This window comes from Columba livia, chromosome 3 (assembly GCF_036013475.1).
Source record: "Columba livia isolate bColLiv1 breed racing homer chromosome 3, bColLiv1.pat.W.v2, whole genome shotgun sequence".
Lineage (NCBI taxonomy): Eukaryota > Metazoa > Chordata > Aves > Columbiformes > Columbidae > Columba > Columba livia.
This window is the reverse complement of record NC_088604.1, coordinates 86,994,188-87,019,986: the sequence shown is the minus strand read 5'-3', so window position 1 is coordinate 87,019,986 and position 25,799 is coordinate 86,994,188. Positions and strand designations below refer to the sequence as shown.

At 42.3% G+C, this 25,799-nt stretch overlaps 1 protein-coding gene across 3 annotated transcripts in view; it reads left to right on the top strand.

Moving 5' to 3' along the window:
• Positions 1-25,799, top strand: part of ZNF318 (zinc finger protein 318) — a 33,131-nt gene extending 7,332 nt beyond the window's left edge. For 2 of the 3 annotated variants that reach the window (XM_065058005.1, XM_065058006.1), the window contains 8 exons: positions 8,622-9,255; positions 9,850-11,274; positions 14,916-15,015; positions 15,834-16,120; positions 18,975-19,178; positions 19,662-19,761; positions 20,809-20,927; positions 21,359-25,799. In XM_065058005.1, coding sequence (XP_064914077.1) covers positions 8,622-9,255; positions 9,850-11,274; positions 14,916-15,015; positions 15,834-16,120; positions 18,975-19,178; positions 19,662-19,761; positions 20,809-20,927; positions 21,359-24,775 — 6,286 coding nt within the window. In that variant the 3' untranslated portion in view covers positions 24,776-25,799. The remainder of the gene's footprint in view (positions 1-8,621; positions 9,256-9,849; positions 11,275-14,915; positions 15,016-15,833; positions 16,121-18,974; positions 19,179-19,661; positions 19,762-20,808; positions 20,928-21,358) is intronic. The other variant, XR_010471530.1, reaches the window with a different exon arrangement.

Here is a 25,799-nt window from a genome sequence, read left to right as displayed (position 1 = left end):
CAAGTTCCATCTCCACTGCCATGAGCCGGGGCACCTTCCACTAGACCAGGTTGCTCAAAGCCCAATCCAATCTGGCCTTGAACACTTCCAGTGCCTCTCCACCCTCATGGTGAAGAATTTCTTCCTTTAATCTAAATCTAACCTCTTTCAGTTTAAAGCCATTAGCCCTTGTCCTATCCCTGTATGCCTTTGTAAAAAGTCTGTTTCCAGCTTTCTTGTAGGTCTCCTTTAGGCACCGGAAGGCTCCTCTAAGGTCTCCCTGGAGCCTTCTCTTCTCCAGGCTGAACAGCCCCAGCTCTCTCAACCTGTCTTCGCGGGAGAGATGCTCCAGCCCTCTCCAGCCCATCTTAGCTTTCCTCTGGACTCGTTTCAACAGGTCCGTGTCTTTCTTATATTGGGGACCCCAGAGCTGAATGCGAAACTCTTGGTGGAGTCTCATGAGAGTGGAGTAGAAGGGGAGAATTACCTCCCTTGATCTGCTGGTCACACTTCTTTTGATGCAGCCCAGGATACAGTTGGCTTTCTGGGCTGCAAGCACACATTGCCGGATCATGTTGAGCTCATCAACCAAAACCCCCAAGCCTTTCTCCTCAGGGCTGCTTTCAGTCCATTCCATTCTCTGCCCAGCCTGTGTTTGTGCTTGGAATTGCCCTGGACCATGTGCAGGACCATGCACTTAACCTATCAAGCCTGTCAGCGTCCCTCTGAATAACATCCCTTCCCTCCAGTGTGTCAACCACACCACACAGCTTGGTGTCATCGACAAACCTGGTGAGGGTGCACTCAGTCCCACTGTCCGTGTCGGTGACAAAGATGTTAAACAGCACCAGTCCCAATACGGATGCCTGAGGAATGCCTCTTGTTACTGGTCTCCACATGGACATGAAGCCTTTGACTGCAACTCTGAGTGCAATCATCCAGCCAGTTCCTTATTGACTAAGTGGTCCATCTGTCAAATCCATGTCTCTCCGATTTAGAGACAAGGATGTCATGCAGGGCAGTGTCAATGCTTTGCACAAGTCCAGGTAGATGCTGTCACTTGCACTTCCCTTATCTACCAGTGCTGTAACCTCATCATAGAAGGCCACCAGATTTGTCAGGCATGACAAATGGTGAAGCCATGTTGGATGTCACCCATCACCCCCTTATGTTCTGTGTGCCTTAGCATAGTTTCCAGGAGAATCTGCTACATTATCTTGCTGGGCACAGAAGTCAGACTGACTGGACTGTAGTTCGTTGCTTTTTTCCCTTTCAAAAAGTGGGCTTTATGTTTTCCCTTTTCCAGTTGGTGGGAACTTCACTGGACTGCCATAACGTCTCAAATCTGATGAATAGTGGCTTAGCAACTTCATCTGTCTGTTCCCTCAGGGCTCAGAGGTGCATCTCATCAAGTCCAATGGGCTTGTGCACCCTCAGGTTCCTTAGATGGTCTCAACCTGATCTTCTACAGTGGATGGTTCTTTATTCTCCCAATCCCTGCCTTTGCCTTCTGCAACTTGGGTGATGTGGCTAAAGCGCTTGGAGCAAAAAAAGTCATTGAGTACCTCCGTCTTCTACATATCCTGGGTAACCAGGGCCCACATTTTCCTTAGTCTTCCTTTTGTCATGAGTGTACCTATAGAAACTTTTCTTTTTGCTCTTGATGTCCCTGGCCAGATTTAATTCTATCAGAGCTTTAGCTTTCCTAACCTGATCCCTGGCTGCTCAGACAGTTTCTCTGTATTCCTCACAGATTAATTGGCCTTGCTTCCACCCTCTGTAGGCTTCCCTTTTGTGTTTGACTTTGTCCAGGAGCACCTTGTACATCCTTGCAGGCCTCGTGGTGTTTTTGCCTGACTTCCTCTTTGTTGGCATGCATTGCTACTGAGGTTGGAGGAGATGATCCTGGAATATTAACCAGCTTTCTTGGGCCCCTCTTTCCTCCAGGGCTTTATCCTATGGTACTCTAAAAGCAGATCCCTGAAGGGGCCAAAGTCTGCTCTCCTGAAGTCCAGGGTAATGAGCTTGCTGGGTACCCTCCTTGCTGCCCTAAGGATCTTGAACTCCACCATTTCATATTTGCTGCAGCCTGAGCTGCTCTTGAGCTTCACATTCCTCACCAACTCCTCCTCATTGAGAATGAAGTTATCATCAAGGAATTCCAGGAACCTCCTGGATTGCTTATGCCCTGCTGTGTTGTCCCTCCAACAGATACCGAGGTGGTTGAAGTTTCCCATGAGGATCAGGGGTTGTGAATGAGAGGCTGCTCCTGTCTGTTTATAGAAGGCCTCATCCACTTGGTTTTCCTGGTTGGGTGGAAGACCACCACTGTAATGTCACTTGTCCCTGCCCTCTCTTTAATCCTGACCCATAAACTCTCAGATCCTCATCCATCCCCAGGCAGGGAGCATCATGCACTCCAGCCGGTCATTGACATAGAGGGAGACACATCCTCCTTGTTTCCCTTGCCTGTCCTTCCTAAAGAGCCTTTATCCTTCCATTCCAACACTCTGGTCATCCCACCACATCTCCAAGATGCCAATGAGATCATATCCCTGCAGGCATGCACACGTCTCTAACTCCTCTTGGTTATTCCCCGTCCTGTGTGAGTTTGCATAGAGACATTTCAGTTGGCCCCCAGATGAAGCTGACTTACTGGCTGGAGTGGCTGGAATTCCTTTGTGCTGCTCTTCAGGTGCTCTCCTGCTGACCTGATTTTTTGCAGAACCATGGGATGGTAGAGAGGTTCATTAGCCTATAAAGGAAATAAAATACCAAAGGATGGAAATCAAGGATGCTTTTGGATTCTCCTGCAGCAATGGATTTTCAGGATGTCCCAGGAGAATTTCTCAAGGTGTGTGTCCACATTCAGATCCATCCTAAAGCATCTGTAAGAATTTGTCCTGAGTTTCTAGGGCAGCTGGCCTCCTGCACATATTTAAGTAAGCATACTGAATACTTCTGGTCTGTGACTTCAAAGTCACCTAAGCAGCTTCGGTCTTCAACAGAGAGTAGTTTGTTGTCTTCCAGAATCTCAGTCTGTCAATATATCTTGTGCCTCTCCCTGTCTTCCATCTCTCCTTCTGTCAGTATTTTTAAGACATTCTACTGCTATCTGAGTTGGCATAAGCTATACAGAGCATCCCACTAATTCTTCTGAGGTTAATGCAAAAGGTTAGAGCATATCACTGCACAGTCTCAGTCTGTGTTAAGCTGAGCTCTGAAATAGGTTTTTTTTGGCATAATATCAAGAGTGACAGTTGGCTTGAGCATGAGCGGCTCACCTGACTTCTATTCAAAGACTATCTGTTAAGGTGGCGTCCTAGGCGTCCTATTGGTTGCTGACAGTAAAATACCTTTATTTATTTCTGTTTCTGTGTATGTGAAGGAAGTGCCAAATAAGTAAACTTACTTTAAACTAGTTGTAGTTCTCTGAGGCATTATGTATATGTAGTCTGTGGTCTGTTCTCCTGTGAAACCGCAGATTCCAGTAAATCATGGATTCTGTGTTGGTGAAGGAACTGGGATGGTCACAGTGGTACCACCTTGTGTCCTCTCTCATGGATGCAATAGCCTGTAGTGGACATTGCTGACTAAAAGCACCCAGACCAGTTAAGAGGGACATATCTCTGTTGGACTGTATTTACAGAAAACATATTTCAAAGAATCCTAGATTATGTAAGACAAGTAATCCTTTTCCTCACACCTGTATTTAATGTTTGGGTTTAAAATCTGCATCTTAGCTGTTAAGAGTGTATTTGGAACATCTTTCTAGTTTTAAGTATAGTAGGTTTGCTGTTCCTTTCTTTCCAAAGTATAATTAGATATTCCTGTTGCTTTGTTACTGCAGTCAGAGCATTTGAATTGTAGGTGACACCTGGCAAGTATGCATACACATTATTTGCCCAAAAATCAGCTGAAGGTGTATGGTGAAATACATCTGTTACCCACCAGGTGTGTTCGTGCAGTTTGTACAGGTTTAACAGGCTCTCATAAGAGAGTGACACTGAGTTAGATGTACCCTTATGTAGGCTGTAAACAGCAACATTAATATATGAATTTTAATTCTAGCCACTTTTTAGATATTTTTGTGCTATTGGACAGGGTGGATATGTGTAGTTTGCTGGAAACTGGAAAGATGCCATCTAATACTGTGGGTACTGGTGTATACCATGCTTGTCTTATAAGATGCGTTGAACTCATAAAGCATCTAATAACACATGAAATGCTTTGCAACAATGCTGGTTAGAGGTAAAGTGAAGTTTTGTGTTGGTTTTGTTCTTAAATATGTGTATGTAAATTATGAAAATACCCAAGAAAAAGATGCTGTCTGTTTATGTCTGTTATTCTTTAGTCTCGTGAGTTTAAAAACTCGGGCTACAATTTATCTGCAAATTTTTTTGAACATGTCATCTGGCATGACTTGTTTTGTCCCGTCTCAGATCTGTGGAGGGACTTTTCTCCATAGGAGGAGGTGATTTTTGAGGATTCAGGCAACAATACATAGTTTATCTCAAGTTGATGTCTCGATCACTTGGGCAAGGCATTTCTCTAGTGTTTCCGTCCCATTCATTTAACTTAAGGAGCATATTTGCTTCCAGTTCCTGGAGGATCTTGCTGTATTTTTTGAATACCTGTGAGTAAAAACGGGGCTGGTGTGGTTTGTTTCTGCCTGGTCTAAAAAACAGTCCCAGAGAAGTTTTTAGGGGTGAGGAAAAAGGCCTTAGTTAAAATGGTGCTTGTAGTTGGAGGTGTGTACAGGAATCGGTCCAAAAGAAGATACTCCAAGAGATGTAGCTAGTTATTCTGGTGGTGTGCCAGTTGCACATCCACTGTATGTAATAATGCAGAGGCTGGCACAAAGGAATTATACTGTTAGGTTGGTGCAAAAGGAATTGCAGTTTTTGCATTGTTGAAATTTGCTGTTTGATATTGGAATACATTCTTAAATAAATGTGGTTATGATATACATAATTTTAATGCGTTTTTCTCGCTTTATGGTTTTTTGCTATTCACCTCTTGCTGTTTATTTTATATTTATGTTAGACTATGGGAAAGATGTTAGACAAAAAGCAAATTTGAGTGATTTTCTTATTCATGTTTTAAAATGGGTCGTAAAGCGGTGGAGACAACTCACAACATCAACAACACATTTGACCCAGGAACTGCTAACGAACATGGAGTGCAGTGGTGGGTCAAGAAGTTTTGCAAAGGAGACGAGAGCCTTGAAGATAAGGAGCGTAGTGGCCGGCCAGCAGAAGTTGCCAACGACCAATGGAGAGCAATCTTAAAACTACACGGGAAGTTGCTGAAGAACTCCATATCGACCATTCTATGGTCATTCAGCAATTAAAGCAAATTGGAAAGGTGAAAAAGTTCAATGAGTGCATGCCTCATGAGCCAACCAAAAATCAAAAAAATCATCATTTTGAATTGTCGTCTTCTCTTATTCTACACAACAACAATGAACCATTTCTCGATCGGATTGTGACATGCGACAAAAAGTGGATTTTATGTGACAACCAGCAATGACCAGCTCAGTCTCTGGACTGAGAACCTCCAAAGCACTTCCCAAAGCCAAACTTGCACCAGAAAAAGGTCATGGTCAGTGTTTGGTAGTCTGCTGCTGGTCTGATCCACTACAGCTCTCCAAATCCCGGTGAAACCATTTCATCTGAGGAGTCTGCTCAGGAAATCAATGAGATGCACCAAAAACTGCAACACCTGCAGGTGGCATTGGTCAGCAGAAAGGGCCAAATTCTTCTCCACGACAGCACCCAGCTGCACGTCGCACAACCAATGCTCCAAAAGTCAAACAAATTGGGCTACAGAGCTTTTCCCCATCCGCCATATTCAGCTGACCTCTTGCCAAGTGACTACCACTTCTTCAAGCACTTAAACAACTTTTTGCAGAGAAAATGCAGAAAACGCTTTTCAAGAGTTCGTCAAATTCCGAAACATGAATTTTTTTGCTACAGGAATAAGGAAACTTATTTCTCATTGACAAAAATGTGTTGATTGTAGTGGTTCCTATTTTGATTAATAAAGATGTGTTTGAGCCTAGTTACAATTATTTCAAATTCACACTCCAAAACCGCAATTACTTTTGCACCAACCTATATTACATTTACTATCCCTGGTTCATAGATACCCTATAAAAAAGTAGTAGTAGTTTGTATGATTAGTGACAGTCCTGTCTACAGATCTGTTGTGACAGAAAATGTTGCTAGAATTTGTGATCCTTGTTCACAGCTGAAGATAAAAAGATGCAAAGATGGTTGCGTTCACCAGTGTAAAACTGAATTATACCTTGGATAATTCAACTGGAAGAGGAGAGTTTATAGATCATGGAAGGAGGGGCTGGCCACTTGGGGAGAATATAAGGCTGTTGTCAGAGGGTGTAGGGAGACAATTAGGAAAGCTAAGGCCTCCTTAGAAGTAAACCTGTTGAGAGGGGTCAAGTACGACAGAAAGAGCTTTTTCAAATACGTGGCAGATAAAACTAACACCAGAGGCAACGTAGGCCCACTGATGAATGAGGTGGGTGCCCTGGTGACAGAAGATACAGAGAAGGCAGAGTTACTGAATGCCGCCTTTGTCTCTGTCTGCTCTGCCGGAAGCTGTCCTGAGGAGCCCTGTACTGCTGAGGCCCCAGAGGAAGTCAGGACAATGGAGGAGTTTGCCTCAGTTGATGAGGACTGGGTTAGGGAGCAATTAGGCAATCTGGACATCCATAAATCCATGGGTCCAGATGGGATGCACCCGTGGGTGCTGAGGGAGCTGGCTGAGGTCGTTGCTGGACCGCCCCCCATCATCTTTGCCAAGTCTTGGAAGATGGGAGAGGTGCCTGAGGACTGGAGGAAAGCAATAGTCACTCCAGTCTTCAAAAAGGTCAAGAAGGAGGACCTGGGTAACTATAGACGGGTCAGCCTCACCTCCATCCCTGGGAAACTGATAGAACGACTTATCCGTGGTGCTATCTTAAGGCATGTCAGGGATAAGAGGGTCATTAGGGGCCGGCAACATGGCTTCACCAAGGGGAAGTCATGCTTGACCAACCTCATTGACTTTGATGAGGACATAACAAGATGGATGGATGATGGCAGAGTGGTGGACGTCGTCTACCTTGACTTCAGTAAGGCATTTGACACAGTCTCCCACAGCATCCTTATAGCTCAACTTGAGGGAGTGCGGTCTGAATGACCGAGTAGTGAAGTGGACTGCGAACTGGCTGAAGGAAAGAAGCCAGAGAGTCATGGTCAATGTGGTGGAGTCTAGTTGGACTCAGGGGTCAGTACTGGGGCCTGTATTATTCAATATATTCATCAATGATTTGGATGAGGGAGTAGAGTGCACTATCAGCAAGTTTGCTGATGACACCAAGCTGGGAGGAGTGGCTGACACACCAGAAGGCTGTGCTGCCATCCAGTGAGACCTGGACAGGCTGGAGAGTTGGGCGGGGAAAATTTAATGAAATATAACAAGGGCAAGTGTAGAGTCTTGCATCTGGGCAGGAACAAACCCAGGTTCCTGTATAAGTTGAGGAGTGACGCATTAGAGAGCAGTGTAGGGGAAAGGGACCTGGGGGTCCTGGTGGACAGCAGGATGACCATGAGCCAGCACTGTGCCCTTGTGGCCGGGAAGGCCAATGGCATCCTGGGGTGTATTAGAAGGGAGGTGGTTAGTGGGTCGAGAGAGGTTCTCCTTCCCCTCTACTCCGCCCTGGTGAGACCCCATCTGGAATATTGTGTCCAGTTCTGGGCCCCTCAGTTCCAGAGAGACAGGGAACTGCTGGAGAGGGTCCAGCGTAGGGCAACGAAGATGATTAAGGGAGTGGAGCATCTCCCTTATGAGGAAAGGCTGAGGGAGCTGGGTCTCTTTAGTTTGGAGAAGAGGAGCCTGAGGGGTGACCTCATTAATGTTTACAAATATCTAAAGGGTGCGTGTCATGAGGATGGAGTCAGGCTCTTCTCTTTGGCCACCAACGGCAGGACAAGGGGTAATGGTTTCAAACTGGAACACAAGAGGTTCCACTTAAATTTGAGAAGAAACTTCTTCTCAGTAAGGGTGCCAGAGCACTGGAACAGGCTGCCCAGGGGGGTTGTGGGGTCTCCTACTCTGGAGACATTCAAAACCTGCCTGGATGCCTTCCTGTGTAACCTCATCTGGGTGTTCCTGGTCCAGCAGGGGAATTGGACTAGATGATCTTTCAAGGTCCCTTCCAACCCCTAACATTCTGTGATTCTGTGATATGAAATGTGACCTTAACATCTTGCTGGGAGAGATGAGGAAAAGGGCTGTGATCTGAAATATGATAGTAATTTTTTTTTTAAAACAGGTAGTCTTTCTCCTTCACAAAATTAAATCCATCCTATCATTTTTTTTCAGCTCTCCGTCTGCAGTATGAGTTGTATTGTTCACATCACTGTATTTGCAAGTGACTTCCTAGGAGGGATTTATACTACCATTCGAATAAGTCTCCCCCTTCTCCTTTGCCTTTTAAATACATAAAGTGATGTGAAGTTTAGTGATGGAGATGTTGTTCTGAAACTGATTTGGAAATTTCTTACTTCTGAGTAGGTGCAAGACTTAGTTTACTCTGACTCAAGTACTTATGTTTATTCTGTGCTTCTCTTACACAGGGATGATATGGCTGATGGTCCAATATTCACTAGAGGCCTCTCATGTTCTCGAGGCCTTGAGAGATACCCATCGCATGAAGATCAGCCTTCAAGTCCCTTCATCATGAGACATGATGAAGACTACCGCAACCGAGATGTTTTCCTTCATCGTTCCGATTATAGTCCGCATTATGGTCGTCGAGAAGAGCTGCCTCGTGGATCTGACAGAGATGGTGACAAACTCAGGAAATCCTCCTACCCATTGAGGCCAGAAGAGAGGGGACGAGAAATAAAGCGTCCACGATATGAAAAGGATGAGAAGATGCATGGTGTAAGTGGAGAGCATCAGGGTTACTCGTCAGGAACGCGAAACTATCGCAGACGAAGCCACAGCCGCAGTAGAAGCCCAAGCCCATCATACCTAAGTGAAGAATTCCGAGAGCTTGACCGTGCAAGGAGGAAAAGAGAAGAAGAAGAGCGTAGTAGAAACTTGAATCATGATGTTTCAGGCAGTGGTTATGTGATCCCTGGCTTGACTAACACACTACAGACTTCTGAGACGCGGTATCCATACAGGCCTGAGGAAATCCCATCCATGCCCAAAAAATCTATATTGAAGAAACGAGTGGAGATGGAAGTAGAGTCTTCTATTCAGGTCTGATCTCTGTCTGTTTGTCTATGTTTCTACTCCCCAAAACAGTCACTTCATGATATAGAATGTTAGTTTGATTTGCAAAACAGAAAAGCAGTGTTGGTTTGACAGTGACATGTTTATCTCAGGAGGTACTCAAATACTGAGGATCCCATTCTGTACCTGTTATTGGAAATTCTGTTTAACATGGTATTAATTAGGCATATCTGAAGAAGTGACTGGGAATAACCACAGTGTGGTTGTTTTTACCTGTCTTAAGGTGTTATCTGTGATTAAACTCGAAGTGTAGCCAATTTTATGTTATAGAGTTTCAATTTAAAAGTTTCAGTTCTTATGCTTGCAAAAATTACTGAAATATAGTTGTGATTTTGTGTATTATCTGAGACAAGCATTCATTGCTGGACATAACATTCCAGAATCATTAGGCCACTTGTTTTGTAGTTTTCTGTGTTCTCTTACAATTGTATGTTGTCTTTTCTGACTCTTTTCTTCAACTGTGAACTCAAGGAGAAATTAACATGTTCCTTTGTTTCTTTGGTGAGGTACATAGTCCCCTCAGAAGGTGCTGTAGTAAATAGTAACTTCTCTCTCTTTCAGCCTGAGGGATTTTCAAGCAGTCCAGCTCCCAGCAAGGATCTTCCTCTTCTTTCTAGTTGTTCACCTTTGCCCCAGAGCAACAACACGGCTCCTTTTGCCTCTGAAGTGGAAAACTTTCTCAAACGGTTTAACAAAGACTCTGTTGTGGAGTCTGCAACCAAGGAGTTGCGTGACAGTTTATATGAGTGGAGCCCACTTGCTGGGGCTCCCAAAGACACTTTCACATTTGAAGATAAGTTTGGAAGCTTCTTAAGTCACAAGGAAAAGGTAGAACCCATGTCAGAGCCTGTTGATCACCATACTGACTTCTTGCTGCCTCACGAGAGGGCTAGTCAGGATGGCAGTGGTTTCTCCCGAATTCTGGGCATGATGGCTGACTCTGTCAGTGCTCAGGAGAAAAGGAGGCGTAGTTTTCCTGACATTGAGGATGAAGAGAAATTTCTTTATGGTGATGAGGATGAAGACACCAAAACCGAATCTCTTCTTGTTCAGAAGCCCCTGCTGAGTTGTGGCAATGACGTAATAAGCCAGAAAGTGAGCCCACCTCCTTCTCCTGCTCCAGCTGTCAAGCTGGATCCTTTAGAAGAGCCTAATGCTGAGTATGCAAAGATCCATGACTTACTCAAAACCATTGGACTTGACATTGGGGTTGCTGAAATTGGAAAACTGGCTGTTCGTACCCAGGAACGCCTCCATGGCAAAAAGTTGGCATCTCGTTCTCCTGATCGTCGCTCTTCAGATCACCGCAGACTGGAATCTTGGGACTTACGTCGCAGCCGAAGTGACACACGTTCTCCTGAGTCAGGCCAGCAGCACTCAGCATCACCTCCAGTCTCTTTCCAGCAGTGTAAAGATGCATCCTCTCTTCAGAAATCAGAATATACTAAGAACCAGCCAGTGGGACAGGATATACCTCCATGTGCACCAGAACAGCCTCTTCCTTCTGTCTCTCTCATTCCCTCAGTTCCACCAGCTCCTGCTAGCTTGCCACCTACGCCTACTTCTGTTTCCCAGTACCAAATTCCCAGCTATTCCCAGTTCACTGCTGCTCAGATGCCCCAAAACTATCCACCTCCCACAATGGCTCCTCCAGGATATGATGCATATGGGCACTATATGGCTTATGCAGCCTCTGGCTGGACCATGTACCCCCCTGCCCAGCAGCCCAATCCTACACTGCCAGAAGCTCATGGTCTTCTTACTGTGGCCATGTCGGCAAACCCCGCGCGTCCCAACCTTCGGGTGATTGAGACAGTCTCTATGGGAAAGGATGTCTCTGATGTAAAGAGAGATGGTTCTGCACTCATTCGTGTCCCTACCACTCCTGCTAATTCCAAAGTACCCCTTCGTCTGTCTTCACATCCTCTCAAAAATACCACAGAAAAGATGTCAGATGAAAAAAATCGGGCAGCTCAAAAGCAGAAGGTATGTTATCTATTCAAATACATCAAAATATGTTGGACTGCTTGTTTGTTGGGGTAGAAGCTTTTCTTCTTCAACTGTGCTTTTTTTTGCCTCAGTGGCTCTGCTTTAAAAGCAGTTGGACTAAATTTGCTTTTTTAAAGATTTCTAGGCATTTGTCTGAATTACTCTGTGACAATTAAATGTGTTTAAAATCCCCCAGAGTTGTACACCCATACTTTATGGCTGGACAGATGAAATCAAGCACACAGTTGAAGTTCTTTGGGCCAGCCAAAATCTTGCAGAAAAATTCCATGTTGGCCACAGCTTGGCGTTACTCCACTGAGCCATAGATATTGGAACAGCTGAAAATATCTAGATATAAATACTTGAAGGGATGGTGTAAAGAGGGTGGAGCTGGGCTTTTTTTCAGTGGTGTCCAGTAGCAGGAGAAAAGGTAATGGACACAAACAGGAGGCTCCATCTGAACATGGTACATGGTACAATAATACCATGGCTATACCTATATTATGCGTTCTTAAATACATACTAAAGGATGTCGTCATTCACATCTGCATACATTTTTTGCTCTACATTTGTATTAATTATCTCTTCTAAGAATCACAAAATCAAAAGAACTTAAAAGGAAACTGGTTTTTACTTGGTGCATATGACACCAGTTTAGGTTATGGCCGTTAATGTTTTCCTCTTCTAGTTACCTTGGTTTGTATGTAATCTAAAGAGTAGTGGGGAAGAACATACAGAGTGCTTCAAAATGATGGACCCAATTTGAAATCGCTATATATCTGCAACCACAAACTGCCCATGAATGAAACTCTTACCACTTAAAAGGGTGTGGCGTAGAGTTTCAAATTATTACCAATAGATGTCTCCCCCAGCACACAAACAGCCCTTGGCCTCAGTCATTTGCAAGATGGCAACTCTGCAACACAAGGTGTTTTGGGTCCATCTTTTTGAAATACCCTGTATTTTAAAATAGGAAACCGTAGTTATATGATTGTCAAAGTACTGGAAGATTCCTCAAAGTTGTTTGGGTTTTCAAACTTTATTGTTGAAATAAGGGTATAGATTCATAGAATGGTTTGAGTTGGAAGGGACCTTTAAAGCTCATCTAGTTCCAACCCCCCTGCAGTGAGCAGGGACATCTTCTACTACATGAGGGTACTCAGAGCCCTGTCCAGTCTGGCCTTGAACACTTCCAGGGATGGGGCATCCACAGCTTCTCTTGGCAAACTCTTCCGGTATCTCATCACCCTCGTAAAAAATTTGTTCTTTATGTGCAATTTAATCTATCCTTACTTAATTCAAAAACATTGCCCCTTGTGCTGTCACGGCAGGCCTTTGTATAAAGTCTTTCTCTATCTTTCTGATAAGCCCCCTTTATATATTGAAATGTCACAATAACGTCTCCTTAGAGCTTTCTCTTCTGCAGGCTGAGCAAGCTCAACTGTCTCAGCCTTTGCAGGAGACGTGTCCCAGCCATCTGATCATTTTCATGGCTCCAACACGTCCATGTCTGTCTTGTGCTGGGGGCCCCAGAGCTGGATGCAGTACTCCAGGTGAGGTCTCATGAGAGCGGAGTAGAGGCAGAGAATCACCTCCCTTGACCTGCTGGGCATGGTCCATTTTTAGTCTACATATGCATAGCTACATTAGAGACATTTCTTTTGGTGTAGCTGTGCTAATGGTACATTGAGTTGGTAGATGTGCTACTGGAAGAGCAGCACATGGCAGAGCCTGGAAGCTTCTTACCTCCTCATTTATATCTCAGAACAAACTAGGCCATGGAAAGATGGACTGCTGAATCCAAGGGAGGCTCAGAAGAAGTCACTTTAAATTTTTGGTCTGAGATAACCACTATGCATTTTGTTTGAAGTGACTTAAAGAGAAGTACTTACACAAAATGCTACAACAGCAGATAAGTGAGCTTGCAGTGCTTGCAGGAATAATAATTTCTTCAGCTGACATGGTTGAAATTTTGTTGTTAATGAAACTTGGCACTTCTGGAGGAGCACTGTTGACTGAAGGTGTGTGGTTTTCTCCTGCTGTGACATACCCTGGTAACTCACCTGTACATCTTGGCAGAACTTCTAGGGTGTCTGCAATACAGGCTTCTTTGGCTTGGGCTTAGTCCCCCCCCTTTTTTTTTTCCTGAGATGGCTTGGAGTATAAAACTTGCATGCTCCAGTTGGTGCCTCTATGCTGGCAGAAAGCCCAGAATGAGACAATGGTGTTTTGATGATTAAAAAATAACAGCAAACCACCACCACCACCAAAAAAAAAAAAAAAAGTACAAGAAAAATCACCTTGTGGCATTTAAGATGTGATCCAAATATGTTTGCAGAACTCTTTCCAGGGCTTACTCTGGGCAGGATCTAGGCATGCTGCCATCATTTACATTGCCATAGTAGCAGTGATTCTCTAGGAAAGTCAAGGCCTTGGGTCCGTTGCTGTTTGTTCAAGGGAGAAGTCAGTAGTAAACTTTAAGAGCATTGTGGATGTAAAAAAAAAAAAAAGGATATTCATCCCTTGAAAAATTAAGCTGAGAAGGAAACTAAAAGAACTTTTCAGATTTTGTTTTACCATATTGCTGGGTTACCTTCTGTTAGAATTGAAGAGCAATGAAGATGATGGAGTGGAGCAACTCCCTTATGAGGGAAGGCTGAGGGAGCTGGGTCTCTTCAGCTTGGAGAAGAGGAGCCTGAGGGGTGACCTTATTAATGTTTACAAATATATAAAGGGTGAGTGTCACAAGGATGGAGCCAGGCACTTCTCTTTGACAACCAATGGTAAGACAAGAGGGGTGCAAACTGGAACACAAGAGGTTCCACTTAAATATGAGAAGAAACTTCTTCTCAGTAAGGGTATCAGAACACTGGAACAGGCTGCCCAGGGAAGTTGTGGAGTCTCCTTCTCTGGAGACATTCAAAACCCGCCTGGACACATTCCTGTGTAGCCTCATTTGGGTGTTCCTGCTTCAGCAGGGCAATTGGACTAGCTGATCTTTCGAGGTCCCTTCCAACCCCTAACATTCTGTGATTCTGTGAATCAACGAAAACTAGTGAAAAGTGGATTTGTGAGCTCTTCACACCAGAGTTTATCTTATTGAGCAAGAAACAAACTTCATCCAGGTGTTTAATTCCAAACAGTTATGCCTGCAAAATATATTCGGTGATAGAGTTACAATCAGATTGAGGCAGGAGCCCAAATAACAGCTAAAATGGGCCAGAGTCAAAGCAGGAGGTAACGTGAAGGGCTGTGAAGTCTTTCGTCACTGGTGGAACATTCCAGCTGTAGAGATACTGCATGAGTTTTGAAGAGCCGTTTAGCATTGATCTTGCTCACCTCTGTAGAAGACAGCCCAGCCTAAGTGCTTGGGAAATGGTGCAACAAACAAAGCAGTTTTGGGGAATATATTGCCCAAACGAAAAAAATTGCCCTCATATAGGGTTGAAGTGGGGGCACATGATATAATTACCTGCAGATGCAGAGGAAGAGGTGTATTTGTGGTGTTAAAATCCTCAAGAACATTTTCAGAGCAGTGTTTTGTGACCGGCAAACTGAGGTCATGCTGTCCTTCTTGCAAGACTGATCAATTTGTGTTGGGAAGAGAAGAAAATCCAGTCCCCTTCCAATCCATTTAGGTGATAGAAGAGAGAGAAAAACTGAAGAATGAACGAGAAGCACGGCAGAAGAAGCTTTACTATCTCAAGACTGAATTGGACAGGCTTCGTAAACAGCAAGGTACAGTGCATTCCCACATTTTTTTTTCCATTGAGATGTGTCACAAGTCCCAGTACCTGCTAGGAGAAGTGAAGACCAAAATAGTAGTAGTCTGTGGCTTAAAACTAATATTTTCATACTCCAGGCAATGCAGAACTCTTGAGAAACCAGTGACCTATTTACTATATTCAAATTAATTATGTTAAAATTTGGCTGTTACACTGAAGCACACAGTTGCTCTTGCATATTCTTTAGCAGCTGGATAAGTTAAATAAATGACACTGTGTGTTTCAGTGCTTCTTTAGAAGAAGTGAGAAGTAGTAACTGAAGACATGTCAGCATGCCTTTCAATTTTTCATGAATCTGATTTGGAGAAAGGAAAGTCCTCTCTAGGCAGAGCTAACTTATTTTCTTTTTAAACTTCAAGTAAATACTAATACTGATTAGTAAATACTAATTAGTAAATACTAATACTAATTATGAATTGGTAAATACTAATTTCCCTCAACTTTGGAAAAGAATACTTTCAGGTTAGAATGTTTGATTAACTTTTTCTTGTTTGGTCACACAGGGAAATAGTGATTATTAAACTGATTCTCTCTCTTGAGGATTATGGTGCCTCTGTTGGGGGTGTATATTAAGGCAATATGTACAGAGGTGGGTCATGCAGATCTAGTGATGCTGTACCTGAGAGTCAGTTCCATCTTTACAATTCCCTAGTCGATATTTAGCAGTAGTATTTTGTATTAGCATTTTACTTGTTACTGAAATAGTTGTACAGATCTTAAGATAATTTTCCTGTTGCATTTCCAACTCTTCTGCTTCCTTGATTGGCTCAGGAGAAATGTTGAGGAAAAAACGTCGTGAGAAAGATGGACACAAAGACCCCCTGTTGGTTGAGGTGAACAGACTACAAGAGAATATTGTTAAAGAGATTTCAGAGCTGCATAAAGAATCTGATGCAGCTGACAAGAAGCAGTCTGAGCTTGACAAAGTAGCACAAATCCTGGGGATTAACATATTTGAAAAGTCCCGGAAACCATCTGTGGAAACCAAAGATTCCTCAGAAAAGAACAGCAAGTCAGAAAACACAAAAGGTCTGGAGAAAACGTCTTCCTCCAACAAGGTAAAGTCTTCTGGCTTGTATGCTAATGATTTTCCCACTAAGAGAAGAGAACACTGGGGAGACAGCTGCTCCCATACACTTACTAGAGGACCATTCAATATCATTTGTTACCACATCTCATATGCTGGTTTTGATGGTGCATGCAGGTGAGAGTCAAAGTATCAGTGTTCATAATTTCCCTCAGGGTTGGTGCGGTTCAGTTCCATTTACTGTTTTTGATCTTGGTTTTGCTGAGGTGTTAGTTGGATTGAACAGTGCCATGAGTGTTTGTAGCTGTTTGGTCTCAATGCCACACCAGGAGGACAAACCTTTTTCTCTACGTCGTTTCTGGCACGGCCTCTCAAGGAGGAGTGTTTGTAACAGCAAAGCTCTCTGCAAGGTTGGAGCATGTTGGTCTTCACACTGGGTGATGATATTAACAAATCACGAGACTTATATATGATTGTCAGCTAACATGATTATTATGTACATGGTACATGTTCTCTTAAAAAATGTCAGTATGCATCAGTATGGTCTCTCTGACGTGGTCTATACTACTGAGTGCTGGATGTACCAAAACAGGCTTACTGCATTCCAGAAGATGGTTTTTACTTTGGAAATAGTGTACGATAGTAACATGTGAAAGGTTATGTGTGTATTCAGGACATTAATTATTCTGCATTTCAGATGTTTATTCAAATATGTAACTGAAATAGCTGATGAGAGGTGGTAGATGGTTTTTATTTAGACCTTACTGTATATTTTTTGCAGAGAGGAGAATGTTAGTAGGGTAAGAGGTTCAAAGGTGACTCAAATCTGTGTATCCTGTAAACTACCCCTTATGCTTCATCCTGGTCTGGTTCAGAGAACTCATTAGATGTCTTTCATTTTACTATCCACTTACTTTTACGAATAATTTGTTTCAGTCACCACATTGTAAATCTAAATAGGTAACAATGTCTGTTCTTCATTGCATTAAGTTATATTGCTTTCTTTTCTTGAGATATGGCATGTGTGAATATATTTTTCATTATTTTAACTTTCATTGTTTGTATTGTCCAAACTCAAAATGATTTGATCCTCTTTTCATAGTTCCGTATTTTAACATGGAAAATTCTGAGTTCTGGCCAGGAACATTTAATATTTTTAGATATCTGTAGGCACACAGGACACTGCCTTTAGTTTCTAAGATTCACCTTGTGATTCTGATTGTTAGCTCTTCTTAATCAAAAGAAAGACGGTGCAGGCCTTTTGACACAGAGATTGGTTGACTCTGCCAACCTAGGGGCAAAACTGTATGCCTTTCTGCATATTTACAAGCTACCTTGTGGTCCCTTTCTGCTGAACCTGTGTCTGCGTGTTGCAGTTAGGTTGTCAGTGCAGAGGTGAAGCTAACCTTGTTGTACTGAACAGATGGATTGTCCCTTCTGGGCTCCAAATAGCAGCAAATTATAGAGGCATCTTTGAGCTGGGGTTAAGCACAAACTGGGCTTAAGAGTTGGCTTTCATCTATCTGTGTGAGAAGCATTGTCTTTTTAAAGTTCCAATTGAGATAGCATTTTTATAAGGTATATTCAGTGTGTGTGTGTAAATAACTTAAACAATGACACTTTTCAGACATCATGGACATCTTTCCATGCACTTTCTGTGGATCAGAAGTTGATCTTCTCATTAAGAGAATGTTTGCTTTGCTATGTTCTTTCAGACAGAATATATGCAAATATTCACTGGATCACTTCTTACTCTGTTACCAAGAAACAGGTTGTACTGGGATATGGATATCTGTAGGGTGTGAAGTAGCCTGGGTGTCTCTTCATTGTTTGATGTGTGTTGTGTGGGGTGGTGTTCATAGGAGAGAATCTATCCATGTTTATAAAAGTGAATGTCAAGTAAGGCAGATGCTGTTTAATAATTTTGAATTTGCTTAAGTAAATTTGTTCAACACCAATAGTGAATGACTTGGAAATCATGCAACCAACTCGAGCCTGTTCTTTCCAGACTGCCATGCAGGTTGGAAATGATAACATAATGGGCTTTCAGCCATGGAAAATGTAACTCAAAACTCAAAATACATCTAGTACTATGATAATCTAAATTAGCACGGCTCATTCATTATCTATTCCGGGGATTATTTGTTTTGTTTCTCTTGCAATGTTAGTGTAGTATTAATTTTGGCTAGAGTCCTGAAATGTCTGTTCATCACTGTGTGACGTCTTTCTGTACAAATCAATGTAAGTGTAAATATCACGTGCTTAAATCACAAGATACTTCATCTTATATACTTAGGTAATTAACAAAACACTCATCTTTCTATTATTGCTAAGCAACAAGTCTTCTGGAGAATTCGGGAACTCTCAAATAGTCCGATAAAGCTGACTGAGTTAAATACTTGTAATCCACTAATTCTTACTTCCTTTTTTAATTCTGATTTCATCCAAGCTACTTTTACGGTAACTTCTGAATGCTTCTAGGGGAACCATTTTAGGTCTCCTGGTGGCTGTTTGGCTAGTATGGTAAATTGGAACAATTAATATTCAGATCTTTATGTGAAACCCATAAAGTGGGATGGGTGCATGCTATAGGGAATTTGTTCATTTGGTTCCTTGATTGCCTACAACCATCCAGCCATTACATCTGGGAGCCTTATTGGAAGCTCTTCACTGTGGCCACACAGCATCTTAGTCGGCAATACCAGCTCTCTGAAACAGTGGAATTAGCCTGGGCGCTGAAAAGCAGGTGACGTTTTGTTTTTTGGTCTATTTTTCTTTTTTATTTGGTGTGTGTGTGGCTTCTGCTGAAGGCAGAGTTCTGAGTTACAGAGCATTATGTCTGTCCTTCCTTGTCTTAGAGAAGTGTTTCCTTTTGTTCAATTTAGGAATCAAAAACTACTAATGAAAAATCCAGAGGTAGAAGCCCGAAGCCAGCAGAATCCTCTTCACAGTCCTCCAAACATCCTTTCCAGTTGGCCAATATTTATGAATATTATGATGCAGGGAACCACTGGTGCAAAGACTGCAATACCATCTGCGGGACCATGTTTGACTTTTTCACACACATGCATAATAAGAAACACAGACAGGTATGTTGCAGGCTTCCTTCACTAAGTGCTTTTCATATTGCTGTAAATATTAACACGAAAACATACATCACAGAACTACATTTTACAAGAGAACCTGAAGTAATAATGAACCCAGGAAGTTGCTTACCAAATTCTTTTTCCCTGTTGTGTGACTTGAGCAGTTTGTGCCGCTACCAGTGTGTTCTGACTAGTGTAAATGGGGCCTGTGTTCATTTTTCCTCAGGAACTAGCATTTGGTATTTGTGTTTCCTATGTTTACTCGTCCTTTGCTATCATTTACATTTTACCCTTTTCACAGGTTGTTTTCTCATTATAAATTGCAAAATGGGAGGGGAGAGAGAGGAAAACATAGTTCTTATAAATATTTGCACATTGATTTTAATGTTCAGTGTTCTGAAAATATGTTAAAGAGGAAAAAGACAAGTGTACTTGCCTTGCGAGTGTAATATATGAGCCTGTATACCTCTGTCACTGTGCAAATAGACCCTGGATCCTTACAACAGACCTTGGGCTTCGAAGACCCAGAGTGAGACCAAACAAGACTCCATAAAACGCATCGATAAGATAACTGTTCCTGCAAAAGGTAGGTTGATTTTTTTCTTAACTTGGTTATCATCTCCCTTTGCCCTCCAGCAGGTTTCAGTTGCACAGAGAAAGGAATTTCAAAACATTACCTTGTTATAGGAGCACATATATATACTGTATTATTAGGTAGATGGCAAATGATTTTATTTCCTGGTTGCTTTTATGGAAGAGGTAATGAAGCAAGAGTATAGGAAGATATAGCGTGGTTCCTTCTCTTCTCTTTTAGAGTTTAGGTTTTAGTTTTGGTTTTGAATACCAGGTGACTTTTTCTCCATTGTAGTTCTGAAGTTCTGATTTTTGCTCACATATTAGAATTCAGAACATGACCACAAGAGCTTGCTGTCTTTTGGCAGATCTTGTGCACTGTTCCACACAGTCTTGCAACAGACTCTTCCATTCAATACATTTTTAGTAGAGGTTCCCTGAAGAATCACTAATGAGCACTTGGTAGAGTGTGGATACAGAGAATCTGAGAAAGCCATATGGATGTGGCTGTATGTGATACGAAAATTAATATGAGATTTAAAATCTGAATGTCTAAACAGGCCTGCCAGTGATCAATCTCTTGTTTGTTAATCTGTGCATACTTCTACCAGTGCCTGCTAAAGGAGGATCTGCAGCGTGTTAGATAACCACAGCTGGTTCTGTAGGCACAAGGGTGTAGTCTTGCTGAACTTCAATGAAAATACTTGTGTTCTTTTCATAAACCAGGTGTTTAGTGTTCAAGCAGACTATACCACAAAGATGGAAAATAGATTAAGACTGTAGGAAAAGCTAATCTACTTGAGTAGGGGATAGCCTTGATATGATGGAGAGCACTAAAACAATTTCTTGAATCACAGAAATCAAGCTTTTTCCCTTTACATGTTTGCTCTTGGTAGTGGTGTTTCATATACTGTAAGCGTAAGGAGAGCAGCATTAACTGTTCCTAAAGGAACATTGCTGGAGATTTTGCTGTTGTTCTTTGATATGTTTATCTGGCTTTGTTAAGAGCTTGGCATTTATTAAGTTTTGTTTTTCTGATAATTTTCTTCGGCCTTTTCAGGCTCTGAGTTTCTGATTCCCATCACTGGATATTATTGCCAGCTCTGTCATGAATTTTTTGGAGATCAAATCTCAGCAGAGCAGCATGTGAAAAGTCATCCCCACAATGAGAAATACAAGGTTGGTAACTGGTGTACCACGAATGAGTCATTCCTTTTGTTAGCTTCTACTTGTTCTGTCTTCCTTTCCTGAACAATGACATTTGACGACTCAGAGTATATGTATTTGGTTATCTTCACTACATTCTACTAAACTAAATAAGCAGAACTTGCCACTACATAGAGACTAATCTTTTGTCTGCATGAGGTTGAAATGGTGTTTAAGTCCTAGTATGGATTTTCAAACTTTTCTGTAAAGTGACACCACTCAGTTCACAATAAGTTACAGAAGGTGGAGTTTGTAGCATCTCAGTTTCTTGGTAGGAAGAAGTTCTGTGCTCTCTCAGTGTTGAGATAGCTCTTACTGATCAAGTCAAAACTGTTACAGAGCTGTATTTATTTATTTACTTTTCATGGAAACAGTGGCTAAAATTATGGCGTTTCTTTCCACAGAAATACATAGATGAAAACCCACTCTATGAAGAGAGGAGAAATCTAGACCGTCAAGCTGGATTGGCTGTAGTTCTGGAAACAGAGCGCAGGCGGCAGAGTGAGCTGAAACGGAAACTAGTCGAGAAACAGAAGGAAGAGAAGGATGAAAAGAAGCCAAAAATAATAAAGAAAGAGGAAGGGAAGAGCATCCCAGAGCTTGGAGAAGGGACTAGTGAAACTCAAGGCAAAACAGATTCTGCTGGACGAAAAATGGGTATCAAGCTTAAGCTGAAGAAGGAAGAGAAAAAGGAGGAGAAAAAAGAAGAAAAGAAAGAAGAGTCTAAAAAGGAATCACCAAGCCAGACTTCCTTTGGGAAATTCAGCTGGAAAAAGACTGAGAGAGAGGATAAAACCCCAGGAGGAACTGTTCCAAAGGAGGAGAGTACAGAAGGAAACAAAGAGGAGAACAAGTGTCAGTCTGGGAAGCCACATGTCAAGCCCATTGAAATCAAACTGTCTGGGAAAACTGTTATCCCACACACTAGCCCGTGGATACCAGTTGTTTCCACATCAACATCAACAAAAATTCTACCCAATCTACCAGTCCCCACCATGATTTTCAGGAAGTCTACTACTACAACAGTTAGCAAACCAGCACCTTTGAACACTTTTTTATCCATTAAATCCTCTGGAACTACCACCAAACCACTGCCTGTGGTAAAAGAAACCAATGCAGATGTTCTGCTGCCTCCGGATATCATCTCAAAAGCTTTTGGAGGAGAAGAAGTAATTTTAAAAGGGGTAGAGGAGGATTTGAAAGCAACAGAGAAGAGTGAGTCTTCTCAGACTTCTGATTTACCACCTCCACCCCCTCCTCCACCAGCAGTCCAGCAGGCAGCTGTCATCCCTGCAGATGAAGTAGCTCCAGGTGTGTCTGAAAGTGAACAGACAATGCTGGCAATGCTTGTGAGACCCCCTCCACCACCACCACCACCACCACCACCTTCAACTGCTTTCAGTGAACAGGCAAAAAAGATAGAGAAACGGAACTCTTGCTTGGCCACAGCCAATGCTAAAGATCTCTATGATATTTTCTACAGTAGTGGTGGAAAGGGTTCAGCTGACAGCAAGCTTGCAAGTTCTACAATTCCAAATGGAGAAAACTCTAACCTAACAAAACCTGCAGACTTATCTGTGAACCCTAAAACAAATAGTAACTCATCCTCCTTGAAAGAGGATTCTGAGAAGGTGGCTACTGAAGTTAACCAAGCCCACTCAGCTGAGAGAAGCTCAGAGATAGAGAAAACTGATATTCAGGAGACTTTAATACTTCGTACTGAGATGAGCCATGACATTGACAATGGTATTCAGAAAGATGTAGGTCAACAATTTCAGATGCCTGTTGCAACAGATGTTCGGACTAAATTGAAAGGAGATTCCCCACAGTGTAATAATCAAGTAACGGGGAGTTGCATTCTTGGTGAGAATCAGGCTGACAAGAAACCACATCAGCTGCAGCTGTCAGAAATGTCAGTCACAGAATTACCAGGAACAAAAACTGTTTCTGGTGTCCAGATGCCTGCAGAAGTTGGACTTGTGGATACAGGAGGTAGAGAGCAGGTAGGCAGTCAGGAGTTCTGTGATCTACAGAATACAGAGGTCCAAGAGAAAGTTGGACAGAAAGATGCAAATAAAACTGTGGTTACTAACACAAATGTTCCTGGTACCCTGAAGAAAGATGCAAAGGTGAAAGACTGGGAAGTAAAAGCAGTAAAGACTCAGTTTAGTTTACATCCAAAGACTTTGGTACCTGAAGCACAGACTGAAATTCAAAATTTGGGAAATGCCCATTTGGTAAAGGAAAAGTTAAGTGATAACTGTAGAACTCACTCAGAAACTTATAGTCCAGACTTGCTCTGTGATTCTCAAAACACTTCAAAAGAAAAAGCTTTAGTAGCAGTAATGACAGAGCAGATTTCTGTTGATGCATCCTTAGAAGATGTAAAACTGAAAAGTGTAGCTTTGGAAGTATCTCAGCCTGGACTCCTTGGCAAAGCTTCCCGAATTTCAGAAACCAAAAATAAGAGTTCAGAATTGACAAGAAATCCTGGTGAATGGGACACTTCCAGAGCTACTAATGGGGAACAGGTCATCACAACCCGTTCTTGTTCTGAAAGTGGTCAGGATCTATCAGATCATCCAAATGTAGAAATAAAAACTAGTTCTGATGAAGTTAGTGCTTCAGAATTGACAGACACATGTCTTGCCAACACAGAAACTATAAGTAGCATATTAGAAGCTCAAGAAAAAGTTCACCCTGAACCTTCAGGCCATGCAGTATTAGATAACCAGACCCAAAGGCAGGAAGCTGAATCATTGTTCAACACCTGCTCTGTAAACCCTGTTGAACTGAAATCCAGTGTAGAGTTAGTAGTTGAAGTTGAAAAAAAGTCATTAGAACACACTGGATCTCATGCAACATTAGATAATGGTTTTGCCAAGAGAGATGCAAAAAAAGTAGGGACTGGAGGCTTTTCTAGGGCTCATTCTGATCTTGCCCAAGGGTCAGTAGTTGCTTTATCAGCAGATTTCCATAGGGAGCATCTTTCAGAAGAAGCTGTCTACCCCCCAGAAACAAAGCATGAGGTTGTAAGAACCTCAACAGCCAATGACATTCATCTGAATACTACTCACTCAGGATTGAACACTGAGCAATCTGAAAGTCACTCTGCAAATGTGTGTGTGGATAACAAGAAGGTCACATCGGAAGATGTGAAACAGAACAAGGCCCCCTCCCAGAAAGCAGAGCTTGAGTTCAAAAGCACTGATTTCAGTTTGGGACATACAAAGGTAAAACTTGAATGCTGCAGCATCCTTACAGCAGGACTTTCAAATGAGAATATGGAGGAAGTCTCAAAACCAGAAACTATTGCATCCATTAGGCTGGAGTCCAGTAAACTTATGAAGCTGGGCATTGAAAAAACAGTGGATGAAACAGAGGTTACTGATTTTACTGCATTGACTTCTAGTGGTCGGGAAGATAAATTTTGCACACAGGTTTCTCAAACAGCTGTGCCACAGCTTGGATTGCAGTCCTCAAATAGTGACACTACAGAAGTGGTCATTCCGGTTCCAGAAATGCAGGGCATTTCTCCCACATCTGAGATCCTTCTGCAAGTGGAGGAGAGCAAAGGTGGCACTGTTGAAATGCTGTCACTGAGTTGTGACAGAGGCAGCACTGAAAGTCAGGCTGCTGGGTGCATGGAAACTTTCCCTCCTGGGCTCAAACAAACACACAAAAAGGAGAGTGGCTCAGGAGACGAGGGAGTATGCACTGTTCGGAGCAAGAAGATTGAGCAAACAGAAACTGTTGACAGTAGTTTGGAAGCTACAAATTCAGGAATCGCTGAAAGCTTAGCAAAAAGCCCAGTGGGTTAAAGTGAACCCAGCCAGTCCCAATATTTGAGGAGCCAGAGCTGGGATTATGTACATGTTTTTGGGGGTTTTTGTGTTTTTTTTTCTTTTTGTTCCAGTTGAGGGTTTTGGGTGTATTTTGCATCCTGTGGTAGGACTTGACTGAAGTGAAACCAGACACATACTTCATTCTGTACATAATTAATTGTGTAAAATGTTTTTCATGTGGGTTTTTTGCCAATTTCTTTTCTACACTCTGCTATTAAAATGGAATCTCTCATTTATAATGCGTGCGTCTTTGTTGTTTATTTTCGGGGTTTTTATTCTTTGACCATTCTTGGATGCTTTCCAGCTCACCCTGTTTGTGTCAGTAGCACCGTGAGTAGCCCAGCTACTCGAGCTCGAGAACAGCAATTTAGAACTTGAGGAAATGGAGACTTGCAGAAGAGCTAAACCTGAACATTTCTTTAAACTGTAATGCATGGTTTTGTTTACTTTCATTGTTTGAAATGCAAGAATGTGATTAGAGTTGTTTTTTTGTTTATCTGTCTCTGTGATTTGTAATTACTGCTGTGTTACATCTGTACCTAAGCTGTTTCATTGTATTGTATAAGCACATGTATGGATGCCACATCACTAAGCAAGGGGAGAAAATCTGTCCGACTGGCTTTTGGAGAAGAAGACTAATCGGTAAGGCTCTGTGGCCTGACACCTGGACCAGACATAATGAGGTCACTTACATGATTTGAAATGGGCTTTCTTTCATTGTATTGTGATCCAGTAACTATTTGTGTTAAATCATTTAGCAGCTGACCAGCTCTGAAGAAGCAGAAGAAGAGAACCCTGGTGTCAGGAATTGGACTCGCTTCATGTGATACAGACACATGCATGCCTACCCTGAATGGTCCTTGAGCTATCAAAAGCTCTACTGTGATGGTTTTCATTTGTATAGCTTGTTAAAGACTAAAGTATTAAATGTGTTTGCGTGGATAAATATAACATTTTTATTTGTAAATTGTTTAAAAAATAAACATGATGGTCAACAAGA